At 41.3% G+C, this 25,650-nt stretch overlaps 1 protein-coding gene and 1 long non-coding RNA gene across 3 annotated transcripts in view; both read right to left on the minus strand.

Annotated features, from left to right (window-relative positions):
* Window positions 1-4,789: 4,789 nt before the first annotated feature.
* Window positions 4,790-6,712, minus strand: LOC132107905 (uncharacterized). Its single transcript, XR_009424380.1, has 3 exons — window positions 6,512-6,712; window positions 5,844-5,960; window positions 4,790-5,039 (listed from the first exon to the last, which is right to left on the minus strand). It is a non-coding gene; the product is annotated as an uncharacterized LOC132107905 (long non-coding RNA).
* A 9,738-nt stretch (window positions 6,713-16,450) lies between these two features.
* Window positions 16,451-25,650, minus strand: part of LOC132107909 (RNA-binding protein Nova-1-like) — a 52,712-nt gene continuing 43,512 nt past the window's right edge. For both annotated transcript variants that reach the window (XM_059514250.1, XM_059514251.1), the window contains one exon: window positions 16,451-24,137. In XM_059514250.1, coding sequence (XP_059370233.1) covers window positions 23,115-24,137 — 1,023 coding nt within the window. In that variant the 3' untranslated portion in view covers window positions 16,451-23,114. The remainder of the gene's footprint in view (window positions 24,138-25,650) is intronic.

A 25,650-nucleotide genomic window follows, 5' to 3' on the forward strand; every position in this document is an offset into this window, starting at 1 on the left:
CTCCATTGTTAGCGTCACAGAACGATCTGACCATCATGGAGGCAGCGAGTAATCAACCTTCCTCCCTCGAAGTTTTCCTCAGCGCCAGTGTTCGGAGGATGGACTCCCAGGAGCGGACTCTTAACGACACTGGTCGCGCGGTTCAGGCTTTAGTGACGCAGGTGTCCGAGCTCACCCAACAGTTCCAGCTATTACGAGCTCCCACTGCGCCACTCACACCGCCTGTTCCACCAGCACCATCGGAGGCCCCCTCCCAGCCGGAACCACGCCTCCCGATTCCGGAAGCGTACTCGGGTGAGCCCGACTATTGTAGAGCTTTCCTTAACCGTTGTGATATGCATTTTGCCCTCCAGCCTAGAACCTTCGCCAGTGAGAGGGCCAAGGTGGCCTTCGTTCTGACCCTGCTCTCTGGGAGGGCGGCATTGTGGGGAACAGCGGTGTGGGAGAACCAGGACCCATGCTGCGCCACGTTCCAGGCGCTCTCCACCGAGATGAGACGGGTCTTTGATCGGGCCGCCGCAGGACGGGAGGCGGCCAGGAGGCTGGCGGAGTTACGCCAGCACGAGAGATCCGTCTCGGACTATTCCATCGAGTTCCGGACCCTGGCGGCGGAGTGCCATTGGAACGAGGAGGCGCAGTGGGACATGTTCCTGCATGGGCTGGCTGACCGCGTCCAGAGGGAGATCTACACCCTGGACCTTCCCCCGTCGTTCAATGGACTTATTGAGCTGGCCCTTCGGGTCGATGCACGTCTGGCACGGATGGAGAGGAGGGGGCTACTCAACACCCCATCCAGGGGACCGGCAGACGTGCGGTTCAGCGGCGGGGACCCAAGGGCAGCCCCATCTACGATCACGAGCCCATGCAGGTAGGGCGAGCTCGGCATTCCCGGGAGGAGAAGGAGAGGCGGAGGTCCCTGGGCCTTTGCCTTTACTGCGGGGGAGCCGGACATCAAGCCCACGCCTGTCCGGTAAAAGGCCAGGCCCGGTAGTACGTATGAGGCTACTATCGGGTGGGATCTCCGCCGAGAAGACCTCATCATCATCATCATCATCACCATCATCTTCTACGCTCCTCCCGGTATGGCTGCGGTGGTCAGCACAGACACATCACTGTCAGGCACTACTGGATTCCGGGGCAGAAGGTAACTTCATGGACAGCACATTAGCCCACAAGCTCCACATTCCCCTCAGACCTCTTCCGCACCACATCACGGTTCACGCCCTCACTGCTCAGCAACTTCCCACCATATCATACATCACTGAAGACATTACACTCATCACCTCTGGCAATCACTCCGAGACCATCTCTTTTCACATCCTTGACTCTCCCCTGGCACCCATTGTCCTCGGACACCCTTGGCTCCTCCTCCACAACCCTAGCATTGACTGGCTCTCTAACTCCGTTTTGTCTTGGTGTAAAAGGTGTCATGAGTCTTGTCTAGTGTCTGCCTGTCCGCCTGTGTCTGTGTCTGTGTTGCAGGAGGAGGCGGTGGATTTGTCTAATGTGCCCGCTGAGTACCTCCATCTGAAGGAAGTGTTCAGTAAGTCTCGGGCTGCTTCTCTTCCTCCGCATCGTCCTTACGACTGTGCCATAGATTTACTATCAGGTAAGTCTCCGCCTAAGGGCAAACTCTATTCACTTTCTGTTCCAGAGAGGGAGGCTATGGAGAAATATATTTCTGATTCTCTAGCTTCTAAATTCATCCGCCCTTCCTCTTCTCCAGCGGGGGCGGGGTTCTTTTTTGTGGGAAAGAAGGACGGATCTCTGCGACCTTGTATTGATTACCGGGGACTGAACAACATCACGGTAAAGAATACTTATCCCTTGCCGTTGATGTCTTCGGCCTTCGAGAGGTTGCAGGGAGCGTCAATTTTCACAAAACTGGACTTACGCAATGCGTATCATTTGGTTCGGATCAGGGAGGGGGATGAATGGAAGACCGCTTTTAACACCCCCAGAGGGCACTTTGAATACTTGGTTATGCCTTTTGGGCTCTCCAACTCCCCAGCGGTCTTCCAGGCACTCGTCAACGACGTGCTGCGAGATATGATCGATCAGTTCATTTATGTCTACCTGGACGACATATTGATTTTTTCTTCTTCTCTCCAGGAACATGTGCAGCACGTCCAACGAGTGCTTCAGAGGTTGCTAGAGAATGGGCTTTTTGTCAAGGCGGAGAAATGCGAATTTCATGCACAGTCAATTCCATTTTAGGGGTATATCGTGTCGACTGAGGGAATACGCATGGATCCCAAGAAGGTTAAGGCTGTGGTAGAATGGCCAAGCCCAGATTCCCGTAAGGCCCTACAGAGGTTTCTGGGGTTCGCTAACTTCTACAGGCGTTTTATTCGCAACTTCAGCCAACTAGCCGCACCTCTGACCGCCTTGACCTCCGCCAAGACTGCGTTCAGGTGGTCGGACACAGCTGAGGCTGTGTTTGCCAAACTGAAGAGCCGTTTCATTTCAGCCCCTATTCTGATTACCCCTGACCCTACACGTCAGTTCGTGGTGGAGGTCGACGCATCAGAGGTGGGGGTAGGAGCGGTGTTATCTCAACGTTCTCCCTTAGACGACAAGGTCCACCCTTGCGCGTATTTTTCATATCGTTTATCTCCGGCAGAACGAAATTACGATATTGGTAACCGAGAATTGTTGGCAGTTAAGATGGCATTGGAGGAATGGCGACACTGGTTAGAGGGATCGGGGGTTCCTTTTATAGTATGGACTGACCACAAGAATTTAGAGTACATTAGCACCGCCAAGAGGTTGAACTCCAGGCAGGCTCGGTGGGCACTTTTTTTCGGATGTTTTGACTTTACTATCTCGTACCGCCCGGGTTCCAAAAATATCAAACCCGATTCTTTGTCGCGTATTTTTGACCATTCCGAACGCCCGTCCACTCCCGAGTGTATTTTTCCTGAGACATTAGTGGTCTCCACTCTCACATGGGAGATCGAATCGAAGGTCAGAACGGCCTTAGAAGGGGTAACGCCTCCGCCCGGGTGCCCACCGAACCGTTTATTTGTGCCGGAGGGATTAAGGTCCAACGTTATTAAGTGGGGACATTGCTCGAATGTAGCTTGCCATCCAGGGGTTAACCGTACTAGATTTTTAGTCAAGCAACGATTCTGGTGGCCACTTATGGCTCGCGACATTCACAGTTTTGTTTTGGCTTGCTCGGTTTGTGCCACTGGTAAGACTTCCAATCGGCCCCCTGATGGGTTACTCCAACCGCTGCCGGTTCCTTCGAGACCCTGGTCCCACATCGCTCTAGATTTTATTACCGCCCTCCCAGGGCAACACGGTAGTTTTAACCGTGGTGGACCGGTTCTCGAAGGCGGCCCACTTTATTCCCTTGCCCAAATTACCCTCAGCCAAGGAGACAGCGTTGACCGTCGTAGACCACGTCTTTCGTTTACATGGCCTCCCGATAGACGTGGTTTCCGACAGGGGACCCCAATTTGTGGCTAAATTTTGGCAAGACTACTGGGAGCGACTGTAAGTCTGTCCTCAGGGTTTCACCCCAAGAGCAATGGTCAGACCGAGAGAGCCAACCAAGATTTGGAAAGGGTGTTGCGATGTTTGGTCTCCAAGAATCCTTCCTCCTGGAGCCAACAATTGTCTATGGTGGAGTACGCCCACAATACCTTACCAGTATCAGCTACGGGCCTATCTCCTTTTGAGTGTAGTGTAGGTTACCAGCCACCTATTTTTCACAGTATGGAATCCGAAGTTGCGGTCCCCTCTGCTCACGCCTTCGTCCAGAGGTGCCACCGCACTTGGACCAGAGCCCGTGAGACTCTACTCCAAGTGGGGGCGCGCACCAAGGCCAAGGCCGATCGCCACCGGTCTAGGCCTCCCGTATACGTCGTGGGTCAAAAGGTGTGGCTTTCAACCAAGAATATTCCTCTCCGGTCCTTATCTAATAAATTGGCTCCCAAATTTATTGGCCCGTTTACTGTCACCAAAATCATTAGTCCGGTGGCAGTCCGTCTTAAACTCCCTCCGACGTACAGGAGAATTCATCCCGCCTTTCATGTGTCCAAAATTAAGCCCGTATTTCATTCTCCCATTAATCCGCCTACCCCGGTCCCTCCCCCGCCGCGTCTCGTAGATGGGGAGACCACCTATTTGGTAAATTGTATTCTGGACTCTAGAAGGAGGGGACGTGGATTTCAGTACTTGGTGGACTGGGAGGGTTACGGTCCGGAGGAGAGAAGTTGGGTACCTGCTAGGGACATCCTGGATCACTCCCTTATCGATGATTACAATCGACAGGTAAGAGATTCTGGGGACGCCAGGAGGCGTCCTTAGGAGGAGGGGTACTGTCACGGTTCGTGAATGCACCGTCTCCAGTTGTAGTCATGTTATGTCATGTTGATTGGTTCATGTGGGTGTTGCCACTGATCGCCTGATCAGCGGCAGGTGCATCTCATTCCAACCGCCTATTTAACGCCCTGTCTTTCGTCTCCTGTTTGTCAGATCGTTGTTTGAGGTCCATGTGTTGATGTCTGTTCGTGCTCCTGTGTTCCTGTCCTTGCCCTGTTTCCTGTTTCGGTCTCCTTTGGATTATCACAGTCACTCACGGATTATCACCACGTATCACCGATCTACCACCACCGTCATCGCTACCAACGCACTCAAATCACCTACCCACCTGTCTGTGCTGCCATCGTGGTTCCGGCGTCACTCACCAGCATTCATCCATCACAACTCCTGTCAATAAACTACCTTTACTTGCATCTGCCTCCTGTCCTCCATTGTTAGCGTCACAGTCGGGGGGTCAGTTCTCCTCTGACCAGACGAAACCAGCAGTTCAATTTCAGGCTGCAGCAAAGTCAGATTGTGCAGAAGAATCATCTGTTTCCTGTGGTCTTGTCCTGGTGGTCGTCTGAGACAAGGTCTTTACAGGGGATCTGTATCTGGGGCTCTAGTTTTCCTGGTCTCCGCTGTCTTTCGTGGCTGTAGAGGTCCTTTCTAGGTGCTGATCCACCATCTGGTCTGGATACGTACTGGATACGGGTGGCTACGGTGACCTCGGAATAAGAGAGAAACAGACTAATGTTAGCATAGATGCATCATAAGAACAAGTACATGAGGTGTTATTAATTACCCTGTCTGTTTTTTTACTGTTTTTTCACATGTTACCTGCCAAAACTCAAACGGAATCGTAATTACTTTAGCATCTGAATTTCCAATGCCTCACATTGAAAGCTTTCAATTTTTGTCAGAGGTGGGACCATACTATGGAGAGTGTTTGTATTGAGAGGTGACGTCACTCAAAGACAATTATGCCAAATGCTTTGAACAATGGAGGTTAAGGCACTACTAAAGGCAGCTGCCGCTCCGAGAGATTAGTGTTAAAGAATAGACAGTGCAACCTGGATCTCCCTATATTCTTGGCACCTTTCACATTAAATAATTCTGTCGTTTTTACCCCAAATGCAGCTACTATCCCCTGCTAACAGTTGGAGCCACATGGTAATATTGGTCAATATTCACCATTAACCAAATGCTTTTCACCTGGGGAATACAATATAGGGTAAGATGCAAATAGGTAAATAAGAGTAGAACTGCAATGTTGTTTTGCTGACGTGCATCAGAGTGCAAACAGTGAGAGATTTGGGGTAAAACTACAAAATATCTCCCAATACAAACACGCCCCATAATATAGTCCCATCCTTGACACAAATTGACAGCTTTCTGTGTAACGCATCTGAAATTCAAATGCTTTTCAATTGCGTTTGGACTATGTCACAATGTATGCGTCCACATGTGGAAAAATGCAATTAAATATACAATTTGCAATTCCTTTTAAAAATTGTCCAGAATATCCTTACCAGTCCATTGATTATGATCAATGCCTGAGAGATCTGCTGGCATTTTTAAATCGGCATGACAATTGGATGGGGTTTTGTGGACTCTGCTCGGTTTAGGAATTCCATGTTCGTTCCAACCTATAAAATAAAGTAAACAAAATACAGATGGTTTTAATAACAGTGATTCAGTTCAATTAACTGTGTGAAGTTCATCATGAAATTGAGTCCATCGTGATTATTTGTTAAATTCACATATGAGTCGGTCTACAGAAGCGGAATATGCTATAGTGATTGGCTGAAAGTTCAAACCGTCTAAACAATGGGATGTTCCAGTCATTATAAATCGCTGTTTTACGTTAATATGCTGGCTCTATCAGACACAAATGAACAGTCACTGGCACAGATAAGGGAGATCACACTGCATGCGCGCACACAGACATTTCTATGACAAGTCACGTAGGTAACTTTACTGGGTTACTCCGCAGCTTTAAAACAATCAATATAAACACTTATAGGTTTACCAAAATGGGAATATGATGTTTACGCTCATAAATTATGTACATTCTGAACACAAAGTTAACTATAGCATGAAATAAAAATATATGAGCGTTTAAGTTACGTGAGGGTTAACGTTAGTTGATTACCAGAGAAACAATTATGTAAAAAATTTACAATAAACATGAACTTACCGTTATACGCCTCAATAAGACTACACTCGACGAGTTTTTCTCTCACAAATGTATCCATGAGCTTTTCTGACAGGAAAAAAAACAACATTTTAAATTATAACTTGTATGTAAAAAGACTTTATAAACCACACAAGCAATAAATCACCTCACTAACGCGGACGTCACTCGCTGTGCGTGCGCGCACGTTGAAATGCCCTGAGACGTCGATTCTTTTCCGGAATAACTTTGTTCGAGAATTACTGAACTGGTTTAATTGAACCGGATCGTTGGTTCTTTTAGACCTGCGGTCCGACTGTATTGTACGTAATTGGTATGATTTACATGTCGATATGGACAACTGCAGGCATTTACATTAGAGCAGAAAGTCGTATTCACTTATTTGAACTCATTTGACTCACTTAAATGTAGGGATGGGAACCGAAAACCGGTTCTTATTCAGAACCGGTTTTGTTCTTTGAAAAGAACCGGAACCGTGAGCAATTTCTAAGTTTCGGTTCCGAAAACGGTTCTGGTGCAACACGTGACCAAGCGCTGTGAGAAGCCTTGCGCCGGTGAAGCAGCGGTTCTCAGTTGCAGTCCTCGCGCCGCACTGCTCTGCTCATTTCGAACGTTTCTCTTGGCGCTTCAGACATTTGTTCTATTCGAACATACGTGCCCTGCGAAGTGAACATCACAGGATATTCCGCCATGATTCCAGTTCGAAGCGAACGTAGCTGTTCTAATCAAAGTGCATTGAAGTGTGCAAGACGTGAATTTAAATTGTATTGATTTACAGAGGTATATGATGTCACAGTTGTCCATGTTTAAAGACGCTGCACAGCACAAATCAGTGAATGAATGTTTCGATGTGAGGTAAACTTCAACAGATTTCCCCTGCTCAGGGAGTAGGGAGCAATGAACAATTGGAACACAGTTCATGCACGGAGTTCATTTCTAACGAGCTGATTATCTGAATCAGGTGTGTTAACAAAGAGAAACGTTGCAAAATATGCAGAGCAGTGGGGCGCGAGGACTGGAATTGAGAACCGCTGCCGTAAAGGATGTCACGAACCGAATAACATACACGCCTCCCTGCCTCTTTAATTACTGAGCACATTGATTCCAATGACGCGCATCCACAGACTCGTTGCGTTGTCCCGTCTTTAATTGCCGAACACATTGTTTCTCACGACTGTATGTACATCTAACGCCACTAAATGACATTATATTTGTCCCATATTGTCATTAATATACATACTGGCTTCAACTTGGACCACTAAATAAATAGACTGCTATTGTAATGCAAGTATGAGGGTTAGATTATTTAGTGTACAGGTAATTTCAAGAGTGATAAGCAAAGTGATAGAAAATATTTATTTTAATGCATTTTAAATGTTTAAAAATGTGGAAACCACTCATTGCATCACACCATCTCCTGACTGCATTATTATTTGTAAAATAGGGACTTTATGGAGAGTGTGTATACATTTAACCGTTTATATTTCATTAATTAAGGGAAATTAACAAGTGTCTCAGCCCTCAAGGGACTATTTGGCCAACAAGCTTATTCCTGCTTCAAAAGGAAAACGTTATTGATAGTGTAAAAAACATCAACTTTGAAACACATGCTGATTGATGGACTAGCATTACTCAACATTATACTTCCTTCCAGCAACGATAGATTCAGTGAAGGTAAAATAGTAAAAAACATAGTTCATTTAAATGAAACCAGAAGCCGAACCAGAAAATGTCAAAATATGGGGTGGTGCTAGCGCAGTGGATAAGACACATGTCTTTGGTGTGAGAGACCCGGGTTCGAATCCACTGTGAGACACCAATGTGTCCCTGAGCAAGACACTTAACCCCTAGTTGCTCCAGAGGTGTGCGACCTCTGACATATTTGGCAATTGTAAGTCGCTTTGGATAAAAGCGTCAGCTAAGTGAATAAATGTACCCCACCCTTATGAAGATCTGTACACTGTAATATATGTTGCATTTTGACATTGCCAACCTTTAAATTAAGTTGACAGTAAGTAATAAACAGTATTGAGCATTAAGTAGTTGAGTATTGTGCATTTTTCCTTACCACTATTTCTTAATAATTGTTTAATGATTTTAATGGAACCGGAATCAGAACCGGAACCGTTAGGTGGAACCGGAACCGGAACCAGAATCGGAACCGGAAAATTTCTAACGATTCCCAACCCTACTTAAATGCTAAATTCGCTTTTCAGTGTCAGAAACGACTTTTTCCTCTATTTTCACATATACGCATATTTCAGCCATCCGTCACTGTCTGAAACTTAATAAAACTGTATTAATCTGTCGTCTCAGATACCTTAACATGATTATGCGAGTAACGTAACGTAGGTTGGCCGTTTGAGGTAAACTGTTCATCATTTAACGTAAATAATGTTGGCCTGTAGAAGTTTAACAGTAGTTGCCGCAAAAAAGTTATAATTCTGCCAATTTAAAATTATTATTAATGAAAACATTAAATAAACTTAAACAGTTGAAAGCCGTGGCTTTGCCCCGTTCTTCCAAAATGTCAGTTGGGGAGCGTCTAAACATCTTCAAGGCGTGTTAAATAACCCAGCGCTGGCCTGAAACAACCCAGCGATGCAACCCAGCAGGTTTAACCCAAACCCTGGTAAATTGAAACTACCCAAAAGTGTTTAAAAATAAATAAAATAACCCAACAAAATGACCCAACGGACTCAGCCCAGCATTTTGGGTTAAAAAATAACCCAGTTTTTTTTAGAGTGTAAAAGAAATATTTCATCGAGTGATGAATATTTTAATAATCTGAAGAACCTTTTGTGTTAAGGAACCTTTTTTTGGTTCTATGAATGTTTAAGGTTCTTTATGGAACCCTTAATTCCAATAAAGAACCTTTATTTTTTAAGGTGAGACACTGCAGGCAAAAACACTGTTTTTTCAAGCACCTGTCAATTTTGAGATTTTGGGCTTTTTGGTTTTTCATAAAATGCTTTTTCAAACTAGTGGAAGGAAAACATCCAAAAGACACTGTTAAGTATTTCTTTTATAGCACTTTATCTGTTTGTGTCAATAGATTTCAATTACAATACATATTTTTAAAGGCCGTTTCCTCAAAATAAGTTTTTTTCTTCAACACTGAGCCATAAATCTCCACTTCAGTAGCACTTACACACACCAAACTTGACATTTTTATTCCTGTCTATATTCTGAAGATTTTTACAGGGGGATTTGTTCATATATATTTTCCTTGATTATATACAACATTTTATTCCCCCCAAAATTGTGAAAAAATATTGTTTTCTGGCTGTTCAAAGTATTTTCTGAATTATGGAGTGACAAAAAAAGATAACCAGAATTCTCTCTGTAAAAACATTTGACTCTAATATGTCAAAAAAATTAAACAAAAAATTTGAAACTGACTTCATTTAGTGTTCAGATTTTTGTACTAGACATTTATGCAAATTAGCACATATTTCATTAAATAATGCCTCATTTGCATATTTAAACATAACATTTTTTAAAACTTGTAATACAAAAAATGTTTGCAATAATCAATGTATTCAATCAACTCTGTACATAAGGTGATAACTATTAGTTATTTTTTTTTGCCCTATTCACCTGCAGTGTCTCGCCTTAAGAGAGTAAGTCTGGAAGTGTTGCCTACTTTTAAGTGTATTGCATAAACTTTATGCTGTCACTACTGATTATAAGCACTTGCTTAAAGATACTTTTGTTCCTTTTGATCAGCAAGCTGTGATATTAACGGCCATTGGATTTCCACAGCACTAAAATCCATCATAAAACCTATAGAACACACATACACACACAAGATTCAAGGGCACTCATCTGCTCAAGAACAAATCCTGGCGTTCCTCCTTTCAACTCACCATAAAATGTTCCTTCTATGGTCTTTCAAAGTGTTGTGGCGAGTTGCTTTGAAAGGTCACAAGATGTGTATTTCGTCCCCTTGTGGCTGAGTGAAAGAGATAAATGGCTCCCCTCAGCACTCAGCCTGTCTTCAGTAGGTGGCGGTTGATGTCTTTTTACACATTGCACTAAAATACAATTTCAAACCCAGTCTGTTTAAACATTAAAGGTAAAGTGTGTTATTTTGTGCCATTAAAACAGCAAAATGGAACTGAAATATTTGTTAGAAAAGTATTTTTTCTCACTACACATATAAAAAACAAGACAGAACAGGATACTTTTGGTATGAAACCGAGTGTCAGCTTTCCAATTTTGTCATTTTGTAAGAAATTTAAACAATAAATACTGCTTTATGGCCCTTTAATGTGTAATCACTGTAGCGCCTCATTTCATGCGGCATGTGAAGCAATCTTCTCTTCATCTTTATAATTAATAGTGCGAAATAAACATGAATGAACATCAGAAAGTATCTTGTTTCAACCACGGAAAAATGTTTTTCAAGTTCTTAATCTACAGCACTCTTTAGTCTGTTTAGTCTGTCAGACAAAAATAGAGGATTCAACGGTATAATTGGTCAGATCCCCTGTCAATCAAACTTCCAATAAAAAGCGTCAAACTGCCATTCAAAAGTAGCTTTGTTTTCTCACTGTACTTAATTTTTTTAATATATATTTTATATAAATGTTTTATATTTATATATATTTTTATTTATAAAATTGGGTATACTTTGTATTTTTATGTATCAAATTTATAGAAATATGCAAAATATGTGTATTTTTATATCTACAGTATCTATGAACTAATATCATGCATTATGAATTTTATCTGATATTTTTCTCCATCTGCTCATTTATCTGGTTGTCTTGCAAATGACGCAGCAACAGAAAAGTGACACACTTTACCTTATTAATATAGTTATTTTGTTTGGGTATGCACTTTGATATGTATTTCAGTTTACAGTTTTCTGCAAGTCTTTTCTTACAAAGACTCTCTTCACAGACATGTGGATTTATCATTGCGTGCCGGGTGTCTCGCACTGTCAACCTACACAGAAAGGGTGCAGAAATTTATACAAGAACTAAGATGTTTCTTATTTTATCTTGCGTCTTGGGAGCATAAATTGTTGTCTTCATTGTGCTCCAGTCATATCTGTGGCAAGCAGTGACCCAATTAAGCCCCTCAGAGGTGCGAAGTTGCAGTTGCGCAGACAGACAGACAGACTCTAACTTGCGCATTTAGATCCTTCATTAGCCCAGCAGAGTTCATCAGCGCTAATCACCTACATCACCTTTGAAAAAGACTTTGGAGATATTCTTAAATGTACAGCACTAAAGCTAATTACAGATAGAAGCAAGAATTCATGGATAATTAGAAAAGCATGCACACTTGAAAGATAAGGAAAGTGTGACCTATATAAAGTTCACTCTGCTGTAATTTGTCATAAGAATGGCTTAGCCCTCAGCAATATTCTGTAAAAAACATATTTATTAAAGCATATGCTCATGAACAAAAAGAAAAGAATCAACAACTGCAGAAATGCAGAACATATCATATGTACCATAAAATTGATAAAAACAAATCACTGTACACGCTACAGTGCTTTAAAATCACAGCTTTGCATTGCAACGTTCTTAATTAATTTCTTATGTACATATAGTCATAAAACACTGAAAAAGTTTTTCTTTATATTACGAACAAACTCTAGGATAATTTATCAGCTTCATTTGTTCGAAATATTACAACAGCAAGAAACAAAAAAACATACAAAACTATTACAATCATTTTCCGTGTTTTTGTGTTGAGGGATAAAACCAGTTTGAATTGAGTGAAATGGAACTGGGTGGATATTTTGGTCTGTCAAAAACAAATGCACATGTTCCCACTTAAGGAAGTGCTATACTCTTTAAGTAAAGAAAAGGGGAGGACAATTAAATTAGAATATAGAGTTTAAATCTGGCCTTTTATTACTCAAAGATGAACTTTACTTTCACAGTAAAGAGAAAGTGTTTTCTTGCTACAGTGTAGTCGCTTTTTAAATTGCACTTTTTAAACACAATCAAGTAACTGAGAAAAAATGTCTTGTAAATGCACATTAATTAGTGATGTATCAATTGTTTTTGTCAGTTTTGTACTATTTTGTCAAAATACATCTTGTTGCAACATTCAAAAAAATATATCAAAGCCATAAAAAGGTAGATTATAAAGTTTTGAACATTATTGCTGATCAAAGGATATATTCTTATGGACCACCACCTGATTTGGTTTCATCTTTAGTAACAGTGTTTATGGTCAGATTTTTACATTGAAGTCACTGATATTGTATATTCAGTTGATATATTCACATGTACAAACAGTAAGCTGAGGACAAAGTGATTTTCTACTGTGACTCAGATTGCTGACTTTCGTTTTATATATAGTCTTCCTGTGGGCCAGATTTCACCTCGCTTTGACGTGACAGCTACTCTCTGTATCAGCACAAGCCTTCATGTATCCGAGACGCACTAGCTTTAAATCGATTAGACTGCACCGCACTGACTGAACCTGTATCCTAGCTGTTTTTAAAGAGTCAGCCCTATTAAAAGTAGACATTTCATGCTGAATTCATGCTGTTCACGTTAGCACTACCGCACACATAGAAACCTGTTGTGAAGCTGAGGAAACCAGAGGGACAGCACTGTTCGTTTACTGCGGCTGTGGCTCATGCATTCCTGAGGCCTGTTTGCAGCCAGAAAGCTGTTGCTCAAACTGCAAATCAAAATGATTTACTCTTACATATTTGTAATGACAGATGTTGTAATTTTTTTCAGTCTTCAACTTTTTTTTCTGCACATAATTGCAATTCATAAAGATGCATCTGCAGGATGGTGGTACTTTAGTGATTTTATGTACAAATCTACCAATGTACAGTGGCCCAAAAAAGTATAAGCCCAGGTTAAATGGATGAAAAATGACAAACAAAATAATTTTTTAAAAATGATTCTCTCTCTCTCTCTATATATATATAACATATAAAACTGATTTATTCGTTATATTTCAATTTTTTATATATATTAGTACAATTTATATTTGGAATATAAAAAAATTTACATTTATAAAAGTCATTGCATTAGGTAAGAAAATATTAAACAATATCAGAATTAATTTAAATAAATACATTTTAATGTAACTTCTAAAGTTAAATATAACACACACACACACACACACACATATATATATATATATATATGTATATGTATATATATATATATATATATATATATGTGTGTGTGTGTGTGTGTGTGTTTATGAAGACGTGAATGAAGAAATGTAATTAAATTCACACATTTTAAATGTCCAAATACTTTTTAGGGCCAATGTAACTAATCTGACTTAAAAAGGAGTGGCAAATAGTGTTCAGCAAATTCACAATATTTAAAAAGTAAATGCAAAGACAGTCCGTCTTAATAAAAAGAGCTGAGAGTGGCTGATGTGATCTCAGGACAGAGTACTGCGTGTTCTCCCTTGAAAAGTGCTGGACTAAGGACTGGAGATCTTTGCACATGTTCCACAGGTCTGTTTTCCAACTCTAGGGATTTATGAAGGCTGAGAGCATATTCTTGTCTGCTTCTTGCTCTCTCTTACTCCTTTCACGCCCCCTCAGAGGAGAGGAGGGGGGCAGAGACAGTTACGTTTGCTTTCTGGAACAGCTGGGCTGAAACGAGGAAAAGCCTGTTGGGTTTGAGGTGAGGGGAAGGAACCGAGCTGGAGCGAGGGAAAATCAATCATGGCCTAAGGCTGCTAAAGGTGCACAATTAGCGAGATTGGATACATTTGCAGTGATGGAGTTTCAGCTACACCAGCTCACCATTCCCAGTGGAGACAGAGAGAGGGAGTGATGATTCCACTTGTAAGGCCTAATTATTCATCATGACAGTTTGCATGTCTAAAAAGGAGCTCTGAGCTTTGGGGCCGAGATATGGATGCAGCTATAGATATCACAGGATTGGGCTAGATTATGTAATCGCTACTTATGCATGACCGAACCTTTCCTACATATGATTTTATCCATCCAGGACTTCTAGAAGCTGCCGTTTTTTTTTTCTCATCGTGCACCGAATTATTGCAAAACATCCTGTTAGAATTGATCGCTGTGTTTCAAAAAATATCCATTTTGTCTGAACACTGGAGATACTTCTTTAGTGTATGGTTGGTTTGGTGAGACAGGTTTTAAATCATGCGGTGAATGTTAATTTCCCTGGGGTCTCCACCACAGATCAATGTGCTGGAAGCCAACATGAAGACCAGTCATCCTCTCTGACCGATGGCTACATTGGGATATTCCACGGTGCTTTTAGCTGGTGTTGGCTTTGGAGACATGTTGGGAAGGTGAAGGTGGTTTTTGCAGTTTGGATGAATTAGTGCACAGAAAAAGTGGGTGGATGACAATGATCAAGTGACTTTATCATGTTTTTGAGCTCAACTTGAATTGACTTCATCCTGAAACCACATGCATTAAGAGCAAAAACGACCAAGCATGTGATGGCAAATTACATTGTGTTACATCACACACGCTGCATTTGCATATCAGTCACACTCAAGACACCCATATGAGTATGAATTTTTCAGGCTTATTTCACTGATGCACTATTTAAAATGTGTTCTTACTAGCTTTATTTAAATATTTAAACTCTAACAAGTAGATGTCAGTTCCATTAAAACATCCATGTGATGGATTTCATTTTCATATTTTAAATAAAGGTCAAATCTGTAAATATAAAAACAAAATTGATACTTTTCCCCCTCATGTAACTTACCTCATGAGCTTTACAGTCGGTGTTGTAAGTGGCCCTTCAAACTCTACCCACGTGTCCCTGATACTTCCAGTACATCCTTTATTTTCACTGTCACCATATACAAAAAATTTGAACAAATTCTATACAGTAACGCAATCACATGATTTTTTTTTCTTTTCGGACCGCAGTCCGGTACCTTTCTCCAAGATATGTGAGATGAACAATGACATCAATGTAGTTTATTATTAGCAACTAAACTTAGCTCTAACGTTACACTGTACCAGCCATTCTGACATTTAAAAAAAGGTAAGTCATTGCAAAAAAGAGGAACATGCAATGTTTTCAAAATGCCTCAGTTAACACATAACTCCATGTCACATAGAAATTATCATTTAAAATGAAGTCACTTCGAAATGACGTAATTATTAAAGAACTGTCTTTGAACTCCTACACATTCTTTCAACAGCATTGGTCTCGTTAAGTTGTAAACATCACAGCATTTTGCTTGCTCCTTTAATTGGGTGCATATCATTCTGTTGAGTCGTTTTTTTGTTTTTTCTTGAAGAAGACTTGATAAGCGATCGTACATGTTAAATTGTCTTTGGGCTCCTTTAAAAGCTTGAGAGTAAGGTAGATTATGTAAACACCCTGAGAGTTACTTGTCTGTTTTTTCTGTTTTTTTTTTTTTTTTTACTTTTTTTTTAATATTTGCATTAATTTAATAAAATTCGGGCCTGGCAGCCGGTAAGGGATGGTGGCGGATCATGAGTGGAGGGCGATTTGACTGGCAACCGCCTCCTCTGCAGGCATGAGAACAGAGTTAATGTGGGTCTGGTCGAGTAGTATGTTATCGATGGAGAACATCACATGGCGTGGGAGGTGCGTGGCGAGGGAATGGCTCGTAAGGGGGGGAGGGTAAAGGTAGTGGTGGAAAGTGATTGGCAAACGGAGGAAGGGGAGTTATGGACGATCAAAATCAACTAGGCTTACATGATGGGATTGAGCTATAACATCAGCAGGTTCCATTGGTAAATGGAAACCCAACAGATTTTAGCTTTAGGTGGACAGAAAACATAACAACCGCCCGGCCAAGCCTCTCACAAACAGTCGCATTCGTTCATTCATTCGCTCGCTCACATCACTCATGCAGCATGGCCCCTCCCCCAAGACCGAGCACATGGTTTCAGGCACGAACTTGCAATGTGTTATTTGATGAAACTGAGTGTAGTGGGAGGTGAAGAATAAGACAACAGAAGACAGGTGATGGTAAAATGAACATTTATAATGACTGCTGTTGCTGTCGGAAAATAATAACCCTTAAATAAAAAAGAAAAAGAGAAAAAGAAAAGGAACGACTTAATAGATATTAGCACTAAATTGCTGACTTCACTGGTAATCCACAAGTCAAGAAACACAACTCACTATTTTTTTGTACAAACACAATGCTACAGTTACATTAAATATTTAATACTTTTTTAAAGTCAGTTAATGGATGATGTTAAAAGAAACCACTAAAATGCTAAAAACAAAACAGTAATTCATCTTTCCAGTCATTCCCTTTTGTCTAGTTTCTTGATGGCATTTATTAATAGTGTATAGTAGTTTGAAAATAAATAAGCTCATGAAGGGTTATCAGAAAACAAAGCTGGCAGCATAGAAACATTAGATGTGGAGCTCAAGCATGGTTGAGACGCATGAAAATGATCGTTTGGCATCACAGAGAAACAATTTTGTCTCGTGAACAGATGCTGCAATGGTCAAGACACCTAATCGACACATTATCACAATTTACACTTGACACGTCTGATATGTACAATGAGATTAGCAACTACCATCAGTTCAAGTATGAAACCTACACTAATCTTAATCTACCTTGGCGGTTAGTAGTGATTATGCATTATGTGGAGGGGCCGGATCCGGATTTTGACCACCTGATGGCCTCAAATCAATCTTTCTCTGAGCTTCTTTAGTTTAGTTTAGTTCAACTTCCTATCGGTGGCTCATAGGAGCACTCCACAAAAGCGATTTTATGCTGCCAGCCCCATTACGTTGAACACGTTTCTGGTTACAGTTCAACCAAATCTGACAGATATTTACAATGAGAGAAAATAATGAAATTGTGGAGGAAACAGTTTGGATCTTATTGATTTTTTTTCATTCTTTTGTGTGTCTTTTTTTATTATTATGATTTTTTTCATCCCCAATGATGACTTAAAAAAGAGAAATAAATCCAATCATCTCAACTAGAATTGCACAGTCTCAAAAAAGTTTGGAGATGGAATGGAGATTTTAAGTCCAAACAGTTGATGAACACAGAAGGGGAGGAAGAAGGTCAATAAAGTTCATGAGGGGTGAGAAGTTCAAAGTTCAGAAGACAGAAGATGGCTGCACGGCTGACGTTTCACACTCCTCAGCTTTTTTGAGCATTTTTTTATGCTAAAGCAACAAAAAGAAACCTGCCATTAAAATTGATTTTTTTTTCTTTGCTTGCACTTAATGTTTTCCATCGAGAAAATCAAATGGAGAGACTCGGGGGTGAGGAGAGTGACAGTGCCCCCCAACATTATTGCACACAATCAGTGATGTCCTGGAGGTTGAAGAGATGACAGAATAAGGAAAAGCAGTTTATGAGAGGTAGCCAGCCGTGTTTTTACCGTGTTAATCCAGGTTCTTGCTTTTACTGCTCGCTTTTTGGGTAATGTTGAGGCGTCATGACTGACATCATGTTATGGAGAAACATGCTGGCTTCATGGGTGCGTCCAATGGATGTCCAACATACAAGAGAACTCAAAAAGTTTGGAATGGTACTGTTTTTGTTTGGCACTCAGGAGAAAGTCTGGGAGGGTGTGAGGGGGAGGTCGGCAGAAGAGTGGGGAGTGGTTGGAAAAAAGGGGAGCAATGAAAGTGCAAAAGGGAGAAAAAGGGAGAGTAAACAGGATACATATGAATGACATTTTTGTTATACTTGGTCTAGGTTAGAGAGTGTCGTACAAATAAAAACAGAAAAATAAAAAAGAGAACAGAACAGTGAAATGACAAATGTGTTTTAACATTGCTGGTGCTTCAATGGGTACGAGCTCAAGAGTGATCCCGGACTGTCGTCTTCTGATGGCGTGGGGTGGGGTGTTGGACTGGGGGGGGGGGGTTGGCGTGAGGGGTTTGGGAAGAGCGACGAGCTCTAGCCGTGCGCCCAGATAAAAGCAATGACCTTCTCGACATCAGCTAAACCATAAGTTTGCATTCATCTCGACTGCACAAAAACACAACTGTGCCGTCTCCTCTACGCATTAAAAACATAACAACCATGACTAAGCACAGTGCAATTTTGACATTGAAATTGAGAGAGAGAAAGAAAAAAAAAACAATATTCATGATATCAGACATGCCCTTTCTGGCACTTATTATCATTAATAGTAATAATAAAAAACACTGTCAAAATAACGATTTCTGTAAAAACAATTCTGCCGTTTTTGGTCAGCTTCGAGCATCTGGCCAAATCCGTTCTCATGCAAAAAGTAGTGCCGCATCATTGCGTTATGATGTCATCAGGATCACCGCCCATTTCTGAGGTAAAGGATTCAAGCAGTTTAGCGGAAACAGGGCTGCTCTTATCTGGGGTGGCGTGAAGCGTAAGAGAAGTATAAAGTGCATATTCTCGCGAGAATGGGCCAAGCTTAATGTGCAGTGATGGCAGAACAAGCTAAAGAACAGAAGCCTAATGATGTTAGTACTGACACAGCAAACACAAGCCCTAAAATCATGATCGAAAGAGTGATATGCAAACTTATGTAGTGGTGAATACATTCACGGCCATGTTAATGTCGCTAAATTAACCCTCCGTTACCCAACTTTTCCCATTGTTTTCTTAGAAATTATCACAAAACATTGATAAGTCTGTACAAAATGAGTGCTATAGTTATGACGCTGAATATGATCATGACTATGAATGGATTTGGTTTCTGTGGCCTAGTTTTAATGGACAACAAAAACTCCAGCTTGGTCTTAGCAAAACTAAAATGGTAAAAATGTGAAAAAGCTAATTTAATAGCTCAAACTGTTGTTGCCATGCAAAGATTTGTCCTCAAAATGAATACACATTGCCTAATTGTTATTTTTTTTTTGTAAGATTTTTTTGTCTTCACTTTTTTTTTTTTAAATCCACGCTTCACTTAGTATCATGCAATATCGACGTGCAAAAAAGATAACATCTATCTTCACAAAATACATTTCAGAACTATAAAAGGCTGACTTAAGAATGCTGATATCTTATAAAACTTTAACCATGCTATGCTAACTCGGCAGTCTTCTAGCCCCAGGGGATTTTTTTTTTTGGCCTACGAGATGAATCCCACCCATATTTTTAACAAGGACTAGATATTTTAAGGGGGCAGAAAACTCATCCTTATAGTGCTAATGTCTATTTTTTGCTTCTCTAGTCACTTTACCCCTGCTAGTTATATCTTAACTGTGGCTTGTTTGGCACTTTTCACATTTTTTTCTTTTTTTTAAATTACAAAAGTATGTCTGCTCTTAACTAATGGTGTTTAAATCACCGTTAAATCTGTAAAGATCTATTTTGGCACAGGTTTATTTAATCCACTGATATAGCAATTATTTAATCATCATTGCATTTAGATACACCTCTTACAACTACCACATCCTGCTAAATGACTGACCAGATATGTTTTTTAATCATAAATTGTAGTACATCACTTATTCAATAGCAGCATCTTCACAACTTAAAAAATAGTATATGCAAATCTACTCAACATCTAGGTAAATCCAAAGCTCCTACACAGACAGAATAAAAGGACAAGACATGACGACATGCTACCACGTATATTGCTTTCAGTACTCCTCACATTGGATCTAGTTTCCCAGTTACTAACAAAAAAAAATACAAAGACCCCCCTCCCCCATATGTACTTTCAGTACTGAATACAAAAACAACAAAACAGAAAGCTGCTCCTTGACACTATATTGGCACCTTTTATAGTTTTCACATTGAATTGTCACAGTAATATCTTGCGTTTAATGTGTCTTAAATCAAACGGTGATGTAACTGTTTTTTAAACAAGATCTGGGGGATCTACTGAGACTCGTTCAAGCTCTGAAGTGTCTGATGAAGTACTGCATCATGGGTAAAACCGAACTCACAGATGCACTCTAAAATGCAGAGGCGCTCGATTGCCATCACCTTCTTGTCTTGATCTTCAAATCTGAACTATTACGTCCTATTGTTTGAAAATCGCACCTCAACAAAAACGTGCAACTATCTTTTAGTAGAGTACCTGGAGTCATTGCTGTTCCAAACCTCCTCAACTTGGGCGCAACTGCTATACATATTCATATTTATCCAAACTTATCACCTTTACACGCATTTACACACACATGCACACCATACAAACACATGGATGGCTGTATTAAGTCCCTTTTGGAAGGTGTGATGTGCGCATGTGTGATCTACTGCAAGCATCTAGTTCTACTCTTTAGGCGCATCTTCCCTTTCGCATCGTCATTGTTTTGTGAAAGGGCAAGCAGACATGCACTGTTACGCCAGACATCGCCACCCATGGAGAGATGTGAGAGAAAAGGGGGTCTCTGGGTTGATGTGTCAGAATGGGGGTGCACGAAGGTAAAAGGGGGTGTTGAGAAAAGGTGAGGGGAGGTGATGATTTTTAGATGAGAATAAAGAAGCCTCCTTACCAATTGGTTCAGATTTACTCTCCCTGGTGCTCCAATAGCAGAGGAGAGGAAAGAATCATAACTTTAGTCATTGGGAGAGAGACCACAAACTGTCTTTTCCTGTTGGTCTAATTCTTCTTGGGAAATGCTAAAGTCTTGATAATAAGGAGCAGTTTGGTATTTTTAAGCTCATTCCTGCCGGTAAAGAATCAATATGTTGTTGTTTAAACGTACAGAATATACCATCCTCTGCCCCTTCTTGACAAATATACACGGTCAGCTGGCGGGTAGTTAGTGCACACTTGGAAAGATAAGGTTGGATACTGCAACATGATGCCAAAAAACTGGTCCAAGGGTCTGACATCAACCTAACAAACCATCCAGGCTTCCTTTCCGCCCTACGGTAAGTGATACCTTGTCTCCATGTAGGTTGTTATAAATATGAGACGTTCCACATGAGTACATTCCATCATGGTGATGCACCGATGTGATAACGATATAGAAACCCTGACTTTTTTTGGCCTTCCATCACGGCCTCCACACTTCACAGTGCATTAAGACGAAATTCAGTGTACTCCGATTCAAAACAAAAAGGAAATAGGACCTTATTAGCAGCACATACGTCGCATATGGGTATTACAGATCTGCACAGGATGACCTTAACACGAGTGGCCTGTTCTAAAATTTGTCATAGAAAAGACAACCTGGGACTTCCATGTTACTGAGCAGCCTGTGCAGATCAGAATTTGTTCATCGTCATTCAGTAGTATGTTGTTCATGAAACGCCTCAGAGCTCTGAGTGCCAATTTCTGATTTGATATGAAATATCTATGTACATTTTCCTGCTGATTTGCACAGATATTCGACTGCAGCGGCTCAGAGTGCACAATATCTCGCACTGGAGAGGGGCAGCGTAGAGTAAAGATGGGGATATGTTTTGGGATGTTACATAAAAGTACTGGCTTTCATATAAAGTCGTATTCGGACACTCCCTTGGACTTGTGCAAAGACCTACATACTCATTCAGTAGATATGTGAATAAATTGTCTAGTCCCACTGTGATTTCAAGTTTGCGTATGTTTAGCATTTCAATCTGGTAATAGTTTGCTGAGTGTGTGTTTTTTGTATGAATATCACTGTACAGTACATCTGCCCCTATTCTCTCTGTTGGTGCTGACGGTGCAGTTATCACTGGATGTTAAATAAGACATATATTACATGGACACACGATTCAATCTACTTAAATAAAAAACTAAATCCAAAATATTGTCTTTACATTCATGTCAACCTGAATTCACAGATTAAGAAAAACAAAAGGAAATACCTCAGTCCTTATGGGTGAAATCATATTAATAAATAACGTTGATGGTGATGATAATTTGTAATAATAATAATAATAATAGTAGTAGTAATAATAATAATAATGATAATAGTATTTGTATAAACACCAGACCTTAAATCCCATAGACGAATGCCACAATTTTCTAGGAGCTCTGGTACGAAAGATTCAGGTGCGTTTTGCATCCTGGCCTATGTCCGCAACATGATCTACAAGCTTCCCTTATGCTAACAACATTTGTAGTGGCCTGCACCTGGTCCAACTGGAACCCCAGGTCAATGTCTAGCAGCCTCACATGCCCTGCCCTGCCCTGTCCCGGTGCGGGGCAGGGTCGGGCTGGCTGGGATTGGGAGGGCTGGGGTGAGGGGAGCTGGGGTTTGGGGTATGGGGTGTCTGGGGGGGGTATTTAATCAGTCTCAGGCCCTCTTAAAGAGAAGGCATGGGCGAAAGGGTGGGAGTTAAACTAAGGACTACAAAATTAAAGAACAAAAATCTGTCAGCTAGGAGGGGATGGGGGTGGGGAAAGGGCAGATTCCTGGGATTGCTCCACCCCATTGTCCCCCATCCGACCACCTTCCCCACCTGCTGGGAACTGCAGCATGGCAGCATGCCAGGTTGAAATGCCATTCACTGCTGTCCAGAAAATGCACAAAAAAACTAAACAAAATCAATAAAACCAATAAAAATCCCGAACTTAAGGATTAAACCCATATTTACATTTTACACATTTTTCTTTTTCAAATTTTCTTGAGAAGAATTCTTTCCATCTTTTTTTTTTAATATTGAGATTTTTCCCACAAAGAATGTGGCCGATTTTCGTTGATATTCACGCCCTCCATCTTTCTCTGTATCTTCCCCATCCCCCACTCTTTTTCTCTCCTTTTTTTCATACTCCCTGTTTTTAGCCCACCTTCTGCGGATTGGTGGCCCTCACACCCTGCTCGTATGTGATTCGCTGGCTGATAAGATATTGGGCTGCCTGTGTGGCAGCTGGCGATCCGGTAATGGTTACTTTACGGTTTCTGGTGCCAGGAACAAACTCTCCCTTTTTGGAGATCTGAATGCGGGCTCCCGTCAGTTCTTGGTACTCCACAAGCGTTTTGCCTCCCTTCCCCAAAATGGCACCCACCAAGTTCTCCGGCACCGCAATCTCCACCACATCTTTGGCCCCCTCGGCCAGCTTCTCGGTGGCCAGCAGGGAGCTCGCCATCAGTGGGGAAGCAGCGCTCAAGTAGCCGTTGGTGGCTCCGGTCGCGGCAGCGAGCGATCCTAGCGTGAAGCCTCCCAGGCTGGCTGCCTGGTGGGCGGAGCTGGTGGATGCGTCGTTGGCATAGGAGGCTAGCAGGTTGGCAGCCGCGGCTGCAGCGGGGTTGGCGCTTGCGGCCACAGCGGCAAGGACTCCTGAGGCAGCCGCAGGGTTGAGCCCTAGGCCCAGGGAGTTGGTATTGTATCCGTAGCCGGCTAATGTGTTCAGCGCGGATGTGATAGCCAGCAGGTCGTTCCCTGAGAAGCTGGACATGGTGGTGGGGAAAGCGCCCACTCCAGCCAGACTGGCCTGCCCTAGGAGACTGGAGGCCGTGGCCGCCGCTGCCGCTGCAGCAGCCGGCATCACCTCTGCCGAGTTGGCATATGGGGAACCGGTGGGGTTAGAGTTGGCCACAGGGCCGGAGATGTTGGAGTAGCTGATGTTCAGACAGCTGCTGCTCTGTGGGTCCTCCTGGATCTTCTGCACAATGATCTCCACAGCCTTGCGGTTCTGCTCAGGCTCTCCGCTGATGGTGACAACACGTTCCTGCAGGTTGATGCCTTCGGGTTTCTGTGAGAGCTGGACCCAGGCACCGGACTGCTCCATGACAGCCTTCACCGTGGCTCCACCCTTGCCGATGATCAGCCCTGCAGTGCTGTTGGGCACTATGAGCTTGGCCTGAAGAGAACATAAGTAGAGAGGCTGGTGTCAGTTAATGAGTCACTCTCCAGCATTCTCTTGTGCTAGTTAAACAATCACCATTTTTTCAGTGTTGGGATTTAAAAGTATTAAGAATGTTTTTTTTAATCCACTGGGAGCCCATTAGTGGCAGCACAACTATAGTCTCTTTGAACACAAACAGCTATTTTTGCAGCAACTGCATCCAATATGTATTAAAAACTAATGCTTGCACTTGTTACAGCAACTACTTTGTTTCAAGTTGTCTTTTTATCAGTTAAACCACAAATCAAGTTACATCTTACAGATGAGTTTAATACACTAATTTAGCGTCACAGCTGCGTAGTGTTCTCAGAGAGTAAGATTTAGAGAATGTCTGAGAAAAACAATTTCCTCACTGATGGAGGGAAGAAAAGTGTAAACAGTGGTTGCCATGGTTTCTTCCCTAACTTAGAAAGGCTTGCTCCTCTGATCAAGCAGTGACTCATGCTGGTACGTTTCACCAAAGCTTCACACAGAACATTCTGATCTTGTTAAAATGTTGCTAAAAGCAATGTTACTAGATGTGTTCATTAAGATTTCTTTCCTAAAAGTATTTGAATTTGTTTCCATGTAAGCAGTGTACATATCATGTTCTTAAGTTAAAGGTAATGTGAATGTATAAGAGACACTGTATTTGGTGCTGTAACTGATCACCATTTTGAGCTTATAAAATATTATAAACATAAAAGCATTAGAGAATTTTTGTTTCTAGAATTTATCTAGATTTTTTTTCCACATTGTAAAATCACATTAAAATCCCAAAAAAATAAAAAATAATTTGCTCAGTGTTGTAATTGTTAAATAAACTTACATTTTAAACTAATTTAGAATAAACATATTAGATACACTTAAAAAAAACCTTTAAGCTGGAGAGATACAATTACTTTAAAAAATGATATATATATATATATATATACGACTAAGAATGCCAAAACTACATAACAAAATTAGTGAAAATAAAAAAAAAAGTTAAAAACATAAAATTAAAAGCTAATTCATAAACATGTGTATAAATAAGTGTAGAAATAATACTTAAATGACACTGGATTATCTGAGATACAAAACACAGCTAAGTATATAAAAACAAATATGAGACAGGAAGCTGAGAACAAAAAATATGATAAATTATATTATTATAAAAATTACAAGAGAGGAAAACTGCAGCACTGATGAGCCCAGAAAATGATTTATTAGAAGATAAATATAAAGATGCTTGTGTGTTTTGTTCTTGTACTTCCTGAGCTGTGAATCACTAGGTAAAAAGACGCTCCTCCTGAAAAGCATCGACTCCCAGGGGTCAGTGTTTCCATGGAAACTCAACTCCAGCATTCAAGGGGGACTGAAAGGGAGTCGGAATGATGCATAGCAACCAACCAGCCAACCACCCCCCACCTTATATTCTCGCAACCATTCACTTAAAACCCCCAGCTACTTGTGCCATAATACAGCATGTGCTCACATGTATAAGAAA

This window comes from Carassius carassius, chromosome 28, assembly GCF_963082965.1.
Source record: "Carassius carassius chromosome 28, fCarCar2.1, whole genome shotgun sequence".
In the NCBI taxonomy this organism is placed as follows: domain Eukaryota; kingdom Metazoa; phylum Chordata; class Actinopteri; order Cypriniformes; family Cyprinidae; genus Carassius; species Carassius carassius.